Below are 17,693 nucleotides of genomic sequence, written 5' to 3'. Positions count from 1 at the left end.
GATCAAGAGGTCTGAAGTCATGTCTACAAGTGGGTCAATGCTAGGGAAAAAGGTAGTAGAGTCCTGCTAACAAAATGCAGACTACATACTGAAAAATTGTATAACAGCACCAAGGCAGGGGAAAGAAGATGGCTCAGCTATTCTGGAACCAATAGATAATCATCAGAAATATTTATACCATGATGATTTTAGACACTTGAAGTGCTTGCAATTAATTGTTGTAGTTTATCCCATTTTCCAATGAGGTAAGCTAGGAGCTTTAAAAGCTGAACTTTGTTATATAAACATCACATATAAAGAAGCTCATATGCATCTCTGAAAGTTCATTTAATGTAAAGAGTTGAAGGCCAGGCAGGAATAATACATGTCATTTGGTGTTACTGTATTCAAATGTATTTTAAAATCCTGGATCCCAGGAAGTTGTCTGTTGAACTTCTTTTTCTTCGTAACAGATAATTTCATCTCCAATACTGAATTCTATATGCTTGTCCAAACTCAATCCACAATCCATACCTGTTTTTATTACCTGGACATCATCTTTATGATGCCTCAGTGATGATAAAGATCCTACAAAGAGAAAGCGCATCAAAGAAAGAGAGCCCACTAACGTCAGAGCATGAAAGTGTTTTGGTTTGCCCTTCTTACAGAATTAATGTTTCACCTTGTAACTACAAAGTGAAAGCAAGAATAAATAGGGATTGTGAGCACTTCCAGCTAATCAAAGTCAGACATCAGTCCTTTTCAGCATGTAAAGCCCGTGATGCTACTGCTTTCCTAGCAGAGTTGGCAGTTAGAAAAAGGTCTGGCTAACAGCACAGTGGCTCTAGTTGAAGCAATTCCATCCTATATCGCATACGGGATTGCCCTACAATCAGACGCGCACATTTTGCACTAACTTCACAGGGAAATAGCAGCGTCTAATTCTGAATGCAAATACACATTTTACGGCAATTACACTTACCTTTCCAAATAACATCCCCGTTACGGATTAACTTAAATTTCATTTTTTTGTCTAGCAGCCCCTTCTGTACTCTGCATCCAGCTACTGGAATTTTGCTTTTTCCTACTGTAACAGAGAAGATGTTGAGAACAGAAGCTTCCCCTAAAAGAAAAAAGTAAAGTTGTATGAAGCACACAAGAAAAACTCGCAATAAGTAGAAGTAAGGTACCCTTTCCACTTGCCCACCTTTATAACAAAACAGAAGAGCAACTACAGGGGGATATGAAATGTTCCTATTGTATCAAATATTTCATTGGAGAATAAAAGGCCACATTACGAAGCAAAAATTTAACAGTCAATGAAGACTCACCTATTGTGTTCTCTACCACAGATGGGGGTAGTCTGCTATTTAGCTCATCTTTCAAGTCTTCAATAAATTTGTAGATGATATTGTGAAGTTTTATTTTTATTCCCTTTTTAGCAGCCAGCTGTTTAATGCTGTCATTGGCTTTCACACTGAATCCAAATACAACACCTGATAAATAAAAATTGGCAAGTGATGACTACAAGAGATCGCTCTTTAAGTGAAAGTGTCTGCTGTGTCTATTCTGTATGTTGAACTTGCAGCACAGGTTAGAATTAGCGGTCAGCAAAACAAGAAACAGCATTTTACTACTGCTTCCCTTTTAAGGAGGGACCATTTACTTCGCCCACTATCGCACATCGACTGCTACTAACCTTGTATCAAGACAAATGGGTCAAAAAAGCCCTCACAGAAAAGTTCCCTGATGACAGAACTGGAGGTATCAAAGCAGAAACTAAGGCTTACACAGAGCTCACCAGAGCTTACGTAAAGGGACAAGGAACTCCCATTTTTGGGCTGGAAAAACAGCTTGGTTGTCCAAATTAAGCTGGAAGTAAACTCAATCATTCTCATCCAGCTGTGGACTATGGCAGGTCCAAGGACCACACACCCTCTACAGCAGGTGAGAATTATGGGGTATGAACAAGAACAACTGACAGTCTTTCCAATTACCTCCCTGAGCAAAAGGAAATTCTTTTGTAACCTACTTTTCTAGTTTTGCCCTGTTTTAAGCATCATAAAGCAACCTGAAGAGTCAGAGTTTAACCTTAACAATTCAACTACTGGCAACAGCTTGTCAGTCCTTCCATTTTCAGGAGATTTTTAGCCTTCCCTGCCCGCGCTACTGTTTGTTGTTACAGGGAACATTTTTAAGATACATGTAAGTTTACCTTATTGATGCTGCTAATTATTATTGAGAAAACAAAACCAGAATGAGACCTACCCATTTCAATGAAGAGTTTGTACTAATTGTAAATTGATTTTTAAACACACACTCACCATTAAATGCTTCAGCAAGATTTATATCGGTTTCACTGATATCTCCCATTCCAAAATGAATGATATCCAATTTACATTCATCTTCAGCATCATAGCTGTCCAGAATGTTCAGAATAGCTTCAACAGATCCATCCACATCACCTGCACGTACAAATGGAAGTATTGCTGACTTTGTATACACCAAAGAAACACTGAAGTAGAACTAAGGAAATGACAACTCCCATGCAACAAAGTCTTTTGACATCTGTCATTCTTACTGTATTTTCAGTAGCATGTTAAAATACATCTAACAAGTCTACTAATTCCAAAAATGAACCGAATAAATACAATAGGACCAGAGGCTCCGTATCTGCTGCCATTTTCAGGTCAAGTTTGCATAGTTTTTCAGCTACTATTATCACTGCTTATGTATCACTAAATGTGAGGTCAAACCAAGTTCCTCCTGTCCCACTTTAACCAATAAATAATTGCTCTTGTCCTCCATTTTGCTGATGCAGTACTGCTGCTCATATAGCTTATATTTTTTTTTAAATATATATTTTAAAATTTATATATATTTAGGCAGTCATATGGGTTTTACTCAGGAGTTCGTAGGTAAGGGGGTTGGGCTCATAAACTTTCCTGTTGCTCTGGCCCTGCTGGAAGCGCACCCTTCTGACCACTGGACGTTTTCTGATGCCCCGCCCCTTACTGAGAGAAGATCAATAATCTGTTCAGTTTTAAGCTGATCAAACTTCTGGTAACAGAAATTTAGTTAATAATTTAGAGCTATGCTTCAGATTGAGCATTTGAGAAGCACAAAAACAAAGGAGGAGTAAACAGAATAGGACAGCACCTTTAACAATTACTGATAGCACGTTTTTGTCCATCTCTGTTCTCTCTTTAGGCTTTGAAAACATTAAATGCTTATTGGCCTTGTACAGCACCGCTTTCCTCTGTCTCCAAGTCAGATGGGCTAGCTTCTGTTGCTTCTTCTCATATTCCATCCTGTGTTCCTTCTGCTTTTCTTCAATAACTTCCACCTCCCTTTTCATCTTCTCCTGTTGTTCAACATAGGTTCTCCAAGCCACAACTTCATGTGCCCTTTGCTGTGGAGGAAGACAGAAACATTACCTTTCAAAGCATTGCATCAGAAAACTCCACATTAATGCAGTTTCATCCTTTTGCATCTTCTCTACAGGCTCACTCATTTTCTTTCATATTTAACAATAGATTTTGCTGCAAGGATGGCAGAGAATGAGCACAACAGCTTCCTCCCTGGGATACAACATCACTCAAGGCCTATTTTTACGGTATCTCTGCACTGCAGAGGAGAATAAATTACTGTTCATTCTTTCATGTGGTATTTGTCCAGCTCTCACAACAGCTATTTCAAGCTATATTTTATGCATATTATTTTGTCAGAAATCAGTTCTCTCATTCTAAAATTAAAACACTGATACCATTAAGTACTGGACTGCTCTCCAGGTAAAATGATAGGGTAATCGTGTGAAAGAGAAAAGTCCTCCGTGCCTTTAGAAAAGGAACACGTTAAACATATCCCAGATTACCCCAGCAGAAGCCATTCAGGACTCCAGTCATTGCAAACAAAGCGTGGAGGAAGGCAGGATGACCATGAGAAGCAAAAGCATGAACTAAAGGTGACTCATCTTTAATTCCAGAGACAGCCTGCTTTCTTCATGTGACTGTAAAGCAGGTTAATCTGGGTGCATGGAGATGAGGAGAGGACAGTCTGGCAGGGGAGAGGTGGGGACAGTGGAAAATAAAGAGGCAATATGCAAATCCTCATTCCTCTTACAGAACACCTAGCTCAGGTCTCTTAATGCCCCTGCTCCGCCTTCATCTTTCACCAGATTATCCAGGTTATTTAGAATGAAAGCTATCACTTATTTTTTAACTCAGCTCCTTCTCATCCTGCCATATAAGGTTTCCATTAAACAGTTTTTTCTGTACCTCAGATTCTACTTCAAGGATTTCATCTCCCGCTGAAGGGACTTCCTTCCAGCCCATGATTTCCACTGGGATGCCTGGAGAGGCTGCATCTAGAGCTTTGCCATTCTCATCAAACATGAAACGCACTTTTGCCCAGGTCTTCCCTGCAACCAGAACACAGCCTTTTCTCAGAGTTCCTCTTTGGATGATGGCTGTGGTAACTGGACTAGTGAAGAGCAGAGGAAAAAAAATAACAGACAAAATTAAAGTGACTCCTTCCTGTTTTCATGGTTAGCACAGGTAAGCAAAGACAAAACAGAACGTACTTGTGATCGATCACAGGCAGAATATTCCTGGGACACTTTTTATTAGAGCGCTAATAAAATTTCAAAGTGACTTGCAAAAGCCCAAAACCTGTACTGTACTCTTTTCATTTCTGCAGATCAATACAAAACTTGGCATTTGTGAAATCAGCAACAGACTGATTTTACACATTAAGTGACACCCCGCCCTGTGCAAAAACCCCAAACCCCAGCAGCTTTCTAGAATTCAACACTTCAATGCTTTAGTTACAAACACTGCAAAGAAACTGTTACAGTTTTATCTAAAAACAACAACAAAAAGTTCAATGTTAAACATAAATATTGAGGTACAAACCACCTGAACAGTATCTCTCCATTGTTACAAATTGCTTCATTAAAGTTGGAAAGGTGGCAGATAACTTACCCTTTCCCTTTGTCTTTGCGAGACTCAATTACAGTCCCCTCTACCAAACCTGTGGAATCTGCCTTCAGTTCTAACATCTCTGCTAAAGCAACAGTTGCTTCTGCTAAAACCATCAGGTTTTCACCCTGCATAAAACCATGCACAAAAAAAAATATATAAAGAATAAAGGAAACACCAAACGCCCAATAAAAGTAAGATCAGAGTTGAAATCTTAGTGCCAAAGCCCCCCATTTAATTCAGAATTTCTAACAATGCAATACAGTCCAATAGCACAGATCCCTTTGCCTTCAAGGCAAAATGGCACTGAAGTAATGAACTATTAAGACTGCTGCACAGCCAGTCCAGAATGCACAAAACATTCGGAAGGACAGTTTCTTTGCTTCTCTGTTCATAGCATCCAGGTCAAGCATGCAGAAAAAGACCTTGCAATATTCTGCTACAAGTACATTAGCAATACAAATTAAAAAAAACCCAAAACCGAAACAAAACACCTGAACAGCCAAATTGAAACCTGATGACATCTACCACCCAGTCAAGACTCCAGGACATCAAAGAGACAAAACTGTTGGTCTGTTTTCTTTTTTCCCCCTTTGTTCTAATTACATTTTATTTTTGAGAACAGGTACAACGAGCTAGCTGTCAGTCAGCAGCTCCAGATCTACAGGAAATTAGGGCAAAACGTATGCTACAGAGGTGAATGGAGAAGCCATTTTTATGTACGCCTATTTTAAACGTAAGGGCATGACTTCAAAAGGTCTTGAACTTGCCTGAAATTTTAGAAAATTACTTGGGATGCATTTAGAAAGATAGCAATAAGGCTAAGGCACTGCTTCATCAGTTTGGACAAAGCTGCTTTGGCCACCACAAACCTCAAGTTCAGATTTTAATTCGGTTTTTACCTATCAGTTGTTTGCAAGGATAAGATGGTCAATCTTGTAAGACTGCTATGAAACTATGTTCCTGTGATTAGGCATGTGTTAGGAAAATATTTATTCACCCTTGTTTGAATTTTTCTCCTCATGCATAGCGTTATCACTGACATTGATTTTGCACTGATTCCATACAGTGAGCAAATATATGAGGAAACAGAAATTAGGGTTAACCTGAAAAATACCCACTAAATTTCCAGAAGAAAAATGAGATTATTATTGCTCACTGAAGGTCTGAGCCTCAAAATACGATAGGAGTATGTTTCAAATAATTCTGGTGAGAGCCAGCAGCGCTTGGCTCATGGTAAGGTGTCAAATACCAGGAAGATAAACATTTTATTTTCCAGCTGCCAAATAAAAATGCAGCTGTATGCATATATTAGACACCCAGGAACACCAAAATTTTTTCTACCAAAACTTTACCTTGAGTGCAGAAATATTTACAGCTTGAACGTCACCTCCAAACTCTTCACAGACCACATCGTGAGCCAGCAATTCCTTCTTTACCCTTTCAGGATCAGCTTCAGGTTTGTCACACTTATTAATGGCGAGGATAAGAGGAACTAAAAAGAGAACTCATTACCAACCTAACCAAAACTTGCTGCTACCAGCACGACTGCAATAAAAGGTTAGAGCAGGTTATGACCACTTAGAACAAATCATCTCACTTGGTGCCTATTGAGCAGCCACTGAGATCTGAGCAACCGTGCGTAAGCTAGAGGAGTTATCCTAATATGGGAAGGGAAAAAAAACCCCAACAATAAAGCCCACACACACCCCCTTTGACTGCTCTTCTGGCAAACCTGCAAGTTCTGCAAAAAAATATTAGTATTTTACTCTCTTTATGTATTACTGCAACATTCAGTGTATTTTCAAACACCTTTCCAGGGGAGCAGGAATGGGACTACAACAGTTACTTCCCAAGCTCTGTGGGTTACAATTCAAGGAGTTTCTTTTGAGAGGTGAATAAACGTTTGCAAAGCACTCATTATTTGAACTGCATAGTAACACACATCTTGTATATTAACTTTGTGTACTGGGCTTGCCACTCACTTCAAAATGTACCATTCACAAAGTTAAATGCCATACCTCCTGCATTTTTAGCATGTTGAATGGATTCTATAGTTTGTTGCATTACTCCATCTTCTGCTGCTACAACCAGTATGACGATGTCAGTAACATTGGTACCTCTTGCTCGCATGGCTGAAAAAGCTGCATGTCCAGGAGTATCAAGAAAAGTTATCTTTTCCCCAGAGGGCAAATGCACTGTGAAAAAACGCATATGGTACGTTTTAAAATCAGCATTTCACATAGCTTTATTTGACCTATTGTACATCAAGCATCACTCCTTCAAGAACTTTTTTAATAATAGTACCATATTTTAGGCAGACAGGTAACTATTGGCATGGAGGTCAAAGGTGCTTTTAACTCCTCAGGAAAGAAAAAGTGCCCTGGGATCCTTTATAATCCAAAATAGTCTAAATATAATTTCAACTGCACAGACAATACACTTCAAAGTCCCATCCACACTTATGGCAGTTATCACAAGTTATGATTTCCTTTTTCACTGCTTACATACAAACTGTTTATGCCACAACATTTTTCGCCCGATGAACTGGCAGCAAGTCAGCCCATTATGCAAGACAGAGAGTAAACCATTTTATACACAAGCATGTACACTTCAATCATACCAAGAAAAGCACCAATGTGTTGCGTAATGCCTCCTGCTTCCATTGATGCAACTTGAGTTTTTCGTAGACTGTCAAGTAAGGTTGTTTTCCCATGATCAACGTGGCCCAAGATAGTAACAACCGGGGGCCGTGGGGTTAGTACTGCTGGGTCTGCAGGAGGCCTACAATTAGAACAAGAACGTGTTTTGTAAGTACCAAAAAAGCTTACTGAGAGACATGCATGTCCACTATGGCTAACGAAGAGCCATTTACCAGAACTCAGTGATCAACAGGTGAGGCTAGCTTCTTCCCACCGTGATCACAAATCCTAGCTACACCACACAGTTAGCCCTCTTAGTCTTACCGCTGCATGAATTAATACAGCAATTCAGTATATCAAAGAAGAATTGGTTTTTCTTCAGTTTTATGGCCAAAGAAATCAAAATAGTAAGCTTTACATTTTAAAAATTATCAGATCGTGGCCATATCAGGTATTATCAACATACCATCACAACAAAGAAAATACAGTACATGAAAAACACTTGCAGAAACAAATAGGATAAAAAGACCCAAAAAGAACAGTTCAGAGCTTACCTTTTCACAGCATCCGTGTTTTCTCTTTCTTTTTCCTCTTTCAGTTTTGCTGATTTATACTTCATTCCTGATTTTTTAACAATCAGCTTGATATGGTCTTCATATAAGACAGAATCTGGTTCCAGTGAATCAAGGTCAACATCTGTGTATAGCAGTGCTTCATAAATATGATCTGAAGAAAAAATAAAGGCATTTAACAATTACATCCACAAAAACATGTGGGACAACCCCCCCGCCACTTCATACAGTTTAAGACTTTTTCATTAGTAGTTTGTATCGTGCTAATACATTTCATTCACCAAGTGTTTTCCCTTTAGTTAGATTTAGCTAAAAGTTCCTGTTACGCTACATACTTGCAGTGAAGAACTTGATTCAGAAAGGTATACTGAAAATGACTGCCTCATTAGATGCTACAATCTTATTTTTCACTCAGATTTTCATAGCCTACTTTCCCATTAACCCCTAAGAACAAAACAACTGAAACTCATCTAAATCAAATAGCTAAGAAGCAATTCAAGGAGGAAGGAAATTTGATAAATCTGTTCATATGCCACCTTCCTTGGTGGTAGAAATACAGAACATACTGCAGCAGTCAAAAATTGCTACCTGTTGGCCTAAGTACCACTACAAATCTGTATCAGAAACGTACAGCAAGACATGACAGACTTTTCTGCTTCTCTCCTCATTGCTGAGAGGGAAGTTTGCCAGAAAAAGTACCCAGCTGGATAAAAAGACATTGGGGATTGGTATTACGCAGGTATGGAATTACTTCAAATGTCAATAGTCAAAACATGCTGGTAACCCTCCTAAAACATCATTGAAAGCTGGTCAAGCTGAGCCACTATACAACCAGGAATGGTTCATGGGATTAAAAGCACAAGCCTGCTTCTGTAAGCCAGTTGTTAGGGCAGTCATCTCAAGAGGGGAGTGTTTCCAGACAAGTCCTGCCTGCTCCCAGTTAATCAAATGACTGTTTTTCAATGAAATACATATTGCTCCTGAATCCAAGATTCCTGCTCCCAGGGTTGGAATATGGACGGAAGCTCTTTTGCACCTTCTCTCTTTAGCCATGAATTCTTTACTCACAGGGGTCCAGCTTCGACAAACCAGGGTACAACATTTTTCCTTCCAGAATAATTAAGCACTTAGGAAACACAGTCATAAAGAGCAGTCTACATGGATCTGAAGCCTTTCTGCTGGAGACAGAAGAGAGTCCTGGCTTCTTCACATCAAAGTGTCTTGCCTGGTACTTTGGATGGCCCAACTTTTTTTCTCGTTAGTCTGCCATTGTGTCTACCAACATTTTCTTTGCTGTGGGTGCAGTCTACCTTGCTAAGGGAGGGATTAGCACCCGCTAACTAATGCCATCGTAGTCATCTTTGCCTTTACCACTCATGAAAGTGGCATGATAGATTTTAACTGCTGTGTTTCATTCAATCTCAAACAACAGAGGAGGCTCTCACCTATGTCTTTACCCATAGCTTGTGCAAGTTCCTCAACAGTCATATTCTGCCTTATCTCCACTTCACCTTTTGTCAGTGGTATCTTCTTTTTCTTCTTTTTTGTCCCCTACGTGGAATTAGAGACGTACATAGGAACACATAGCTGGCATAAACTAAGAAATAATAAACACAATATTAAAAAGACAATGGTCTCAAGCTATATGATGTAAATGCATCTTTTTTTACTACAATACTAATGAATTACAATAAATGAATGACTTAACAGATCATACTGAGTATTTAAAACGTATAGCTTACTACACAAATCTTTTTTCATTTTTAATTTTTCAAAACAAGGAAAAAATCAACAAAATTTTCATTTTTGTTTGTAATAACTTCCTCCTGCCTCTGCGAGATTCACGATGCTGCTGGTATAAGCACTTTAAGTCAATATTTGAGAGGGAGTCACAATACAGTCATACATTAAGTACATTTTGTCTTATAAATGTGTAATAACTTCACTATATGCATTAATAAAGCTCTTTTTTTTTGTAATTAAAATGCTCAAACTGAGCTCTTGTACTTTGAAATTTCACATAAAAACAGAGATTACTGGATTTTATTAATTACCTCCTTTGTAGCTAGATGTCTGCACTGCGGTAAGGCAACACTGATTAATTTGTCTTTTTGCCAGAACTGCGGATACAGAAGAACGGACCACATGGGATGTGCAGATGATTGCACAGGCTTCCATTGTGCTCTGTAAACTTTTCTGTAGGAGAGAGTATGCAGCTGCCGGCAAGCAACACGTAACTGCACCAGATTTTCAAACTGTAGTATCAACCCTCGATTCATTTCCTCACTGAAAATATAAAGGACACACTGAAATCAGTCTCAAAGCTGAAAGATCCTCTTTCCTATGATAATACAGACAGGAACACAAGGCACAAATGTTATCTTTCAAAACAGGCTTTTTAATGCTGAGAAAGTTGAACTATTTAGTAACTGTTTCAGTTTTTCAGTTTCCTTAAGTACTTCACCTTTCTCCGCTGTCCCACTGCAGACACACAGATCTACTAATACTGCCACAGCTTACAAATCTTTCACCTATCTCCAATGATCTTTAATATAAACTACTGAAGTCCCCATTTCAGGTTCTTTGATGCTACCTAGGAAAAAAGGGGTATTTGCACTCCTCGTGCTATACTGATAGAGTGATCCAGGTGCAACCTACCTCTCTAAGCCAGTAAAACACATTTGCAAAATGTCGCTTACATGAACATATACCACCACTAAAAGACTATAATGTTGTAGTAATACCAGTGTTGTCACATGGACAGAGATGTCCTTTGAGGCTAAGCCCTGGCTTAGCAATTAAGCTTTCCAAGACGCTTCTATCAGATCATCCCACATCTTGTTTTAACCATCTTAACTTTGGTTTGAATAATTTTTGTAATTATCCTGTACAACAGTCTCCTATTTGAACTTCTCTCCTTGTTCAGAGTTGCCTATTTCGTCCTTCTGCTCAGTGATACCATTCTCTGTACCTTCTGTGTCTTCTCTCAAAAAAGGTGGCTTTGTACCATCTTCCAAGCAGCTCCAAATGAGTGAAATGCTATCAGTTCCTGTCAGAATGACTGCGGTCCCTTTAAAAACTCTCTTGTCTCTGGCTACCTGCAGGAAGTGAGCAGATGACAAACTAACCAACCAAAAGCAACTTTTTTTTTTTTTTCCCGCCCCTAAAGATAACTTTAAAGGGGCAGAATCGGTAAAACCGAGGGGCTGCCGCAAGACGCTGCATACACCGAAAACTAACATAAGGTCAAGGCGAGACTGGACAAGCTCACAGAGGAGAAATCCACGCGAGGTTGCTAACTGCAAAGAAACCACTCCTGGCTCTCGGGGCCCGCGGGTCACCACTGGCCGGGACAGGCGCACCCCTCTAGCTCGTACTGCTCTCATGCTTATCGTTTTGGCTACTACTGCAGAGAAGCCACCAGGCTACACAGGCCTTTCGCCTAACAAACCGCCTTCACCGCCGGGGGAGGAGGGAGAGGGGGGGAACCAACACGAACAGCTGCCTCAGAAACAGTCTCACCCTGCTGCGTGCGGGACTACACCGCAGCGACTCCCACCGTGCGGCCGCCAAGCTCCCGAGACCCGCCAGCTGCAGCCCTCCCCGCAACCGCAGCCCCCCATACCCTTCCCCCGCCCCGCCCCGCCCCGGCCCTCCGCCCTGACAGACCCGCTGAGGGAACTCAACGCCCGCTCCCCGCCTGCCCGCTTCGCCCTCCCCGCCTGACGCCGGGCGAGCCGCTCTCTGCGCAGGCGCCTGGTGGAGCGAGGGCACCGCGCCGGCGCACTAGCGGCCGGCGGCGCGCGCGGCCACGCTCGGCTCCCCGGGCGGGGGCGGAGCCTCTCCTCACAGGAGGCGGGAGATCTCCTCACAGGACTAGGGTCCCGGGCGGCGCCGACCCGAAGGCTGCCGGCCTTCTCCGAGCCGTCTTACCCTCGTCCTAGGGTTTCGGGAATTATTTTATATATATATATACACACTTAAATTTGGTTTTCTCCTGCCTGCCAGGAGATGGTCGCTTTTCTTTGCAATGTCCTCCCACCCACCTCCAGTCTAAAGCTTTAACGTGGCTGATTTTTTTGAAAGCTCTCCCTAATTTGGCATCTGGAAAATAATATCACTTAGTAGACCAGGGAAAAAAACAAAAAACTAAGAGGAAGCTCTGTAAGTGGTTTTTGAAAAATCCTTAATGTTCCCTCGCTAATGTCTTTTGTAAAACCCAGAGATAATCCCAGGTTACATTCTATGACATCCTTTAGCCTTGGGGTCCGCTTGGGACAGCACCGCTTCTACAGCCATCTCCATCAGGTGGCTGCAAATGGCGTGTTATGAGTCATAACCGTCATTTCCTCCTCGTATGTTTGAGCTGTGTGTTTGACAGGCTCTGCCCATAATGCGGGACTTGCGGTACTTCACACAGGTGGTTTCCTGCACACTCGCAATGGGCGGTAGCTACGTGTTTTGCTGCCCTCAGTATCTCGCTTCAGCAAGTATTTGGTCATTTATGCCGAGCACTGACCAAAAAAAAGCGTCCTGTATTTCAAAGGCACCATCTGCTGATGAATGTGCCGGCTGCTGATACCTTATAATGCACAGGGCCCTCGAGTGTTTCTCCAGAGGTAAAATGGGAAAAATAATCTCACATAAATCACAGTAAAAAAAGCTTAAATATCAAAGGTTGTGCAAAGGGCATTAAATGCAGTCTGTGTTCCTGCACAGGGAGACAAGTCAGGCAGAAAGACGGCACAAGCACACGGATACCACAGAGCTGCCAGCCCACATGCTGAGGGCAATGCGTCCTTTGCTTGATGGGACTGTCTGGTGAGTCTGGGATTGACCTGAAAAACGTTTTATTTGAAAGATAAATTTAGCATGCAGAACAGTCATCAGAGTTTACTGCAAATCTGCTTTTTGAGTTGATCTTCCGTTGGATGCTGCCTGGAAATCTTTCTGTGTGCTGCTGTAAGGCTCTGGGAATTAGCGTGGGATCATATTTTATCCACATGTCTCTTAACCACGGACTCATACTGTTTTAATTCAAAGCTTTATTACAGATTTCCTGTTTTTCTGAAGGGCAAACTGAAAACAAATAATTCCTGATGTCATAGGTCAGGACGATGGTTTGGGTTGCAGAAATACTTTCCACTTAACTATGTGGCCGTTAATGCTCGGCTTTGTCCCTTAGTTGCAATTCTTGATTATTACCAGTTGCCTTTAAAAAAACACATTTGATTATGCAGTTCTGATTTTTAGTGTGTAGCATTAACTGAGTAGCTTACCTGAGTCTGATTTTTCTGGCTTTGAATTTTTCTCAACTTCCTTACTTAACAGCAACATTTTCAGCAAAACTGTACATAGGCAACAAGCTAGCACCTGAAATTAGAGTAAGCACAGGTACAAAAAATTTAATACGTATATGTCTGAGAGAAATACCTATTTTGAAACCAGTATTTGAAACAAATAGAGCTCACACTGGACGTGAACTGCGTGGGAGGGGAGGTACAGGGAGTCATACGGAGAAGTGTTATGGAGAGCTTTGTTCTCCAGCTAGGTGAGGCTGAAGGAGGACGGCAGGAGGCTCATGGAGCGGCAAGATGGGAGGGACAGACGGATTTTTCTGCCCCTAAGGAGACAGCAAGCTCTGGTCTCTGGTGTGTCGCAGGACCACGGAACTGCAGAGGTGGGAAGGCCCCTCTGGAGATGGTCTCAACCCCTGGCTCAAGCAGGGTCAGAGACAGCAAGCGGGCTGCCTGGGATCACGTCCCGTGGGGTTTGGAGGATCTCCACAGACGGAGACTTTGCAGCCTCTCTGGGCACCCTGTTCCCATGTTTGGCTTTAAGGCAGGGGCCTCAGCAACTGGCTCCTACGGCCCGGCTTTCAGTTCGACCGGATGGCCAAGACTGCTAATTTTTTGTAGTGCACTCCATGCTCGCACACTTCAGCTCTAAATTAGGAACAAAAAACCCAAAACAACTTCCACACTAGACATGTTACAGCAATAACGCGTTCAGCCGTTATACCCAGGTCTGAAGCTTAGGGTTTTTTTTTCCCTTATGAAAACTTACTGCAAAAGTATTCTATTTACAGCTCACTTCGAGCTCAGAAGCTGCTGACGGACCTCGTTCAGCGGCCTGGCTCCACCGCAGCCTTCCCAGAGCGGGCTCCGGCCCCTGGCCTGGCAGGGGCCGGCACGGACGCCGGGCTCCTGTGCGAGGGGCAGGACGCCATTTCAACGCCCCGGCAGCCGCCGCTCGACAAGGCGCTGCCCGACGGGAGGGGCGGAGGGGGCGGCTTTCCCGCCCCTCCCGCCCGGCCCCGGCGGAGCGAGACGGCGATGGCGGCGGCGCCGGAGCTACGGGAGTCGCTGGCGCAGCGGCTGCGGGACTTGGGGATCGCCACGGTCACCGCCGAGCACCCCCAGGTAGGGGCCGCCGCCGCCGCCGTCTCTCCCCGCGGGCCTCGGGGCTGCCCCGGCCCCTTCCGAGGGGGCTGGGCGGGCAGCGGCCCGCCGCGCTGCCTCTCGGCACCCTCCGGATCTTTTTTAAATCCGGAAATAAAATTCTACGCGCCAACAGGACGGAGCAGGTTACACGATAGTTTTGGGCCCTATGCGCGATTTTTTTAGCATGATTAGTTGTCAATATGGAATTTCTCACCAAATGGACCTACAGGGGCTGGGCCTGGCAGGCAACGTTTGGGTTTTTTTGGGCTATTCTGAGCGCAGACGTTGTGTCCCCTCCACGTTTCTGTCCCCCAGATCCCCTTTTCCCCTCCAGTTCCCTGACAGTTCCAGGAGCTGCGGCCCCACGAAGCCACCAGCCTGTAGGATACTTTCCAAACTTTTTCTCACTCCAGTTAAAAGTGCACACACCACATCTTTCCAGCCTGTCTGTGGTGGAGCCGCAAAAAGGAGTGCTGTCAGGCCTGCCTTTTTCAAGTGTGATACTCTTGCTGTATACATCAGACAGAGATGATTCGGACAGTGTGCAGGAACAGTATGTCACATTTTATTCATGTTTTTAAAATTTCTTCATAAAAGGGTACAGCTTTTAGGCTGAGTATAACATTCAGTATTTTCTAAGTATTTAACAAAAGATACCTGCCAGTACGCAACTAAAAGTCTTCTGGGATACAGTCTCTCACACAACACCAATTGTATTTTCCAGGTGTTCACTGTTGAAGAAATGATGCCCCATGTCCAACACATGAAGGGAGGTCACAGTAAAAACCTTTTTCTTAAAGACAAAAAGAAGAAGGGGTTCTGGCTGGTGACTGTTCTGCACAATAGGCAAGTCAATTTAAATGATCTTGCTAAAAAACTGGGTGTTGGAAGTGGAAACCTAAGATTTGCTGATGAAAACGCCATGCTGGAAAAGCTGAAAGTGGGCCAGGGCTGTGCAACACCTCTAGCCCTCTTCTGTGACCAGGGAGACGTAAGGTTTGTGCTGGATGCTGGCTTTCTGGAGGGCGGCCATGAAAAGGTGTATTTCCATCCAATGACAAATTCTGCAACCATGGGCTTAAGCCCCAACGACTTTTTGAAGTTCGTGAGATCGACAGGCCACGATCCCATCATCATACAGTTTGATGAAGATACGAAGTAGCTGAATCTCACTTTTCTATTACTAGGCATAGATTTTGTAGAGCAAAACTGATGAAAGTCTCATTACAAATAAAATCTGAAAAAAACCCCAGGCTTACTCCTTTTTTATTTTTTTCAATTGTGTAAGTTTATATTGTATAATCTGGTGAGAAAAAATGCTGTCTTCAGGTTGTTAGAAGTTTAACAGAATACTCCTAAAAAGACAAGACATGTTTGCAATCTACCACTAAGTAACCAGTAAGTAGAGAAGGTGTTATTTAAATAATGTTACACTGTTTATTGATAAAATGGTTAAAAATGGAACTTTCCGTGCCTGGTACTGGCCTTGAAGGTTTAAACTTAACATCATTAGGAAGTAACAAATAACTTAAAAGTTCTAAAATACTTGTCAGTACGCACAGGATGGAGATGTCTCAATTGTGTACCTGTACCCATTTATCCGCTACTAGATGTTGCTTTCTTTTTATTATTTTTACCTAATAAAAAACAGCTCGCCTACACTACAGAAAACGCATTTGATTGTCTATGTTTTTAGTTGCATTTTCACAGCATCCTCCCCGTGGGAAATGATGAAGTCTTCTGGTGATCGCCCCATGAAGACAGGCATGTGCCTCACCCCTTTCTCGTGCCTCTCCAGAAACGGCAGAACAGGAGGGAGCCCCCCAACAGCAGGCAGGGGCGGGGGTGTGACCTGCTACCAGCCTGCCTCCTGGCAGGAGTGCTCCAAGGAGGAACGTTACTGGGGGTTCCTGACCAGGTGGAGTATTGTCCTGGTGACACCTGGGAGGAAAGCCAATAAAACCCAGAACTGTATTAACTTTTGTGCGCCTCTTCTACAGATTCACAAACCCATGGAGGACGTGCATCTTCTCTGCTCCACCGTACCCTTAACCAGCACCTACAGGAGTGGGAAGAATGGTACAGCAAGTAGCTGTACTTGAGCTTTTCCTTTCAGGAGGAGGGGACTGCACGTACAAACATCCGTGCATTTAAGAGGCTGAGGGGAGGCTGATTTGGCTTTCACTAGATGATACATATTTAGTATGGAAGAGTATCTACTGTCACAAGAACAAGACCAGTACATTCTCAACATCAAAGTTCTAATCTAATCCTTTCTCCTCCTCTCTCCCGCCTAAATGAATAAAATGCCCTTCAGACAGATCGTGTGTTGAAGACAGAAGCAGCAGAAACTCCTTAAAGTCCCATAAACACACTGTAGCAATGAGTAGCCACACAAAACCCAAAGACAGGGGAGTAGTGAACGCCAGGGGCAAAATCTGAAGACGATGGAGGGGAAAAGGGCTTTTGAACACAGCCTAACAAAAATGTCCACGTACAAGCCACACCTAAAGGCAAGCAGTATTGTGAACACAAGTTGAGACAGAACGGAAATAAAGAATACAGAAGAGTGAAGAAAACACACGTAAAAGGACTTGCGATCTTGGATGACTATTTGCTACTGCATCACGCTAAAGGATGCAATACTAACAACGACAAAGGGAAACACTTCAAAAGAAACACAAGGCAAAAATCAGCCCATCTGACTCGGTCTCATTCTAGATGGCCAAGACAGTTCTATGAGAACATCAACATTTGTGTGTTGGATTGTTTTTTCCCCCGTGTAAGAAAGTGAAATCTTTAATTCTATAGAATGAATAACTACCATTAACCGAGTAAGAAAAAGCATCTTCTAGGGCAAGGCAAGTTACTTCACCAACATCCTTACCATGGTTTCCTTAATTTCTGAAGAATTTGGCACCTGTTCTCAGAGGTGTGAACTTAACAACAGAATACTTCATGACACAGCAGTTTAAATTCTCCCTTCCACCTTAGAAAGACACAAACCAGCCCCATCTATCATGGCAGTCGTCTCAAATGAGAAAGAAGTGACCTAAGAATGCTGAAGCTATAGAAGAG

The 17,693-nt window shown here is 42.6% G+C and overlaps 2 protein-coding genes across 7 annotated transcripts; one reads left to right on the top strand and one right to left on the bottom strand.

Moving 5' to 3' along the window:
- Nucleotides 1-308: 308 nt before the first annotated feature.
- MTIF2 (mitochondrial translational initiation factor 2) lies at nt 309-11,923 on the bottom strand. 5 transcript variants are annotated; one of them, XM_030023450.1, is made up of 15 exons: nt 11,842-11,923; nt 11,144-11,270; nt 10,227-10,464; nt 9,618-9,723; nt 8,155-8,326; nt 7,582-7,742; nt 6,980-7,156; nt 6,314-6,453; nt 4,962-5,086; nt 4,257-4,461; nt 3,139-3,391; nt 2,304-2,444; nt 1,311-1,475; nt 962-1,102; nt 309-567 (listed from the first exon to the last, which is right to left on the bottom strand). In XM_030023450.1, the coding sequence occupies exons 3-15, from the start codon at nt 10,449-10,451 to the stop codon at nt 398-400; spliced, it is 2,181 nt and encodes a 726-aa protein (XP_029879310.1). In that variant the 5' UTR covers nt 10,452-10,464; nt 11,144-11,270; nt 11,842-11,923; the 3' UTR covers nt 309-397. The 5 variants fall into 5 exon arrangements, with proteins under 5 accessions (XP_029879310.1, XP_040981459.1, XP_029879309.1 ...); XM_041125525.1 differs by lacking the exon at nt 11,842-11,923 and adding an exon at nt 11,413-11,817 and having other exon boundaries at nt 10,227-10,458; XM_030023449.2 differs by lacking the exon at nt 11,842-11,923 and adding an exon at nt 11,695-11,817.
- Nucleotides 11,924-12,894: 971 nt separating this feature from the next.
- LOC115345126 (prolyl-tRNA synthetase associated domain-containing protein 1-like) lies at nt 12,895-16,890 on the top strand. 2 transcript variants are annotated; one of them, XM_041125526.1, is made up of 4 exons: nt 12,895-12,993; nt 14,261-14,594; nt 15,340-15,461; nt 16,616-16,890. In XM_041125526.1, the coding sequence occupies exons 1-4, from the start codon at nt 12,953-12,955 to the stop codon at nt 16,665-16,667; spliced, it is 549 nt and encodes a 182-aa protein (XP_040981460.1). In that variant the 5' UTR covers nt 12,895-12,952; the 3' UTR covers nt 16,668-16,890. The 2 variants fall into 2 exon arrangements, with proteins under 2 accessions (XP_040981460.1, XP_029879312.1); XM_030023452.2 differs by lacking the exons at nt 12,895-12,993; nt 16,616-16,890 and having other exon boundaries at nt 14,276-14,594; nt 15,340-16,276.
- The last annotated feature ends 803 nt before the right edge of the window (nt 16,891-17,693 follow it).

Source organism: Aquila chrysaetos, chromosome 8 (assembly GCF_900496995.4).
Source record: "Aquila chrysaetos chrysaetos chromosome 8, bAquChr1.4, whole genome shotgun sequence".
Lineage (NCBI taxonomy): Eukaryota > Metazoa > Chordata > Aves > Accipitriformes > Accipitridae > Aquila > Aquila chrysaetos.
Note: the sequence above shows the minus strand (reverse complement) of the source record. Positions and strands in the feature narration are given on the sequence as shown.

What these genes read in the sequence shown, in the direction of transcription:
- MTIF2 (XM_030023450.1), bottom strand. Translation starts at nt 10,451, where the DNA reads ATGAATCGAGGGTTGATACTACAGTTTGAAAATCTGGTGCAGTTACGT. An exon ending in GACATCTAGCTACAAAGGAG is followed by an intron (nt 9,724 to 10,226) that starts GTAATTAATAAA and finishes AATTCCACGTAG; the next exon opens with GGGACAAAAAAGAAGAAAAA. An exon ending in GCTATCAGTAATTGTTAAAG is followed by an intron (nt 2,445 to 3,138) that starts GTGCTGTCCTAT and finishes TTGTACGTGCAG; the next exon opens with GTGATGTGGATGGATCTGTT.
- LOC115345126 (XM_041125526.1), top strand. Translation starts at nt 12,953, where the DNA reads ATGCTGAGGGCAATGCGTCCTTTGCTTGATGGGACTGTCTG. An exon ending in TTGCTTGATGGGACTGTCTG is followed by an intron (nt 12,994 to 14,260) that starts GTGAGTCTGGGA and finishes TTCTATTTACAG; the next exon opens with CTCACTTCGAGCTCAGAAGC. An exon ending in GTGACTGTTCTGCACAATAG is followed by an intron (nt 15,462 to 16,615) that starts GCAAGTCAATTT and finishes CCTCTTCTACAG; the next exon opens with ATTCACAAACCCATGGAGGA.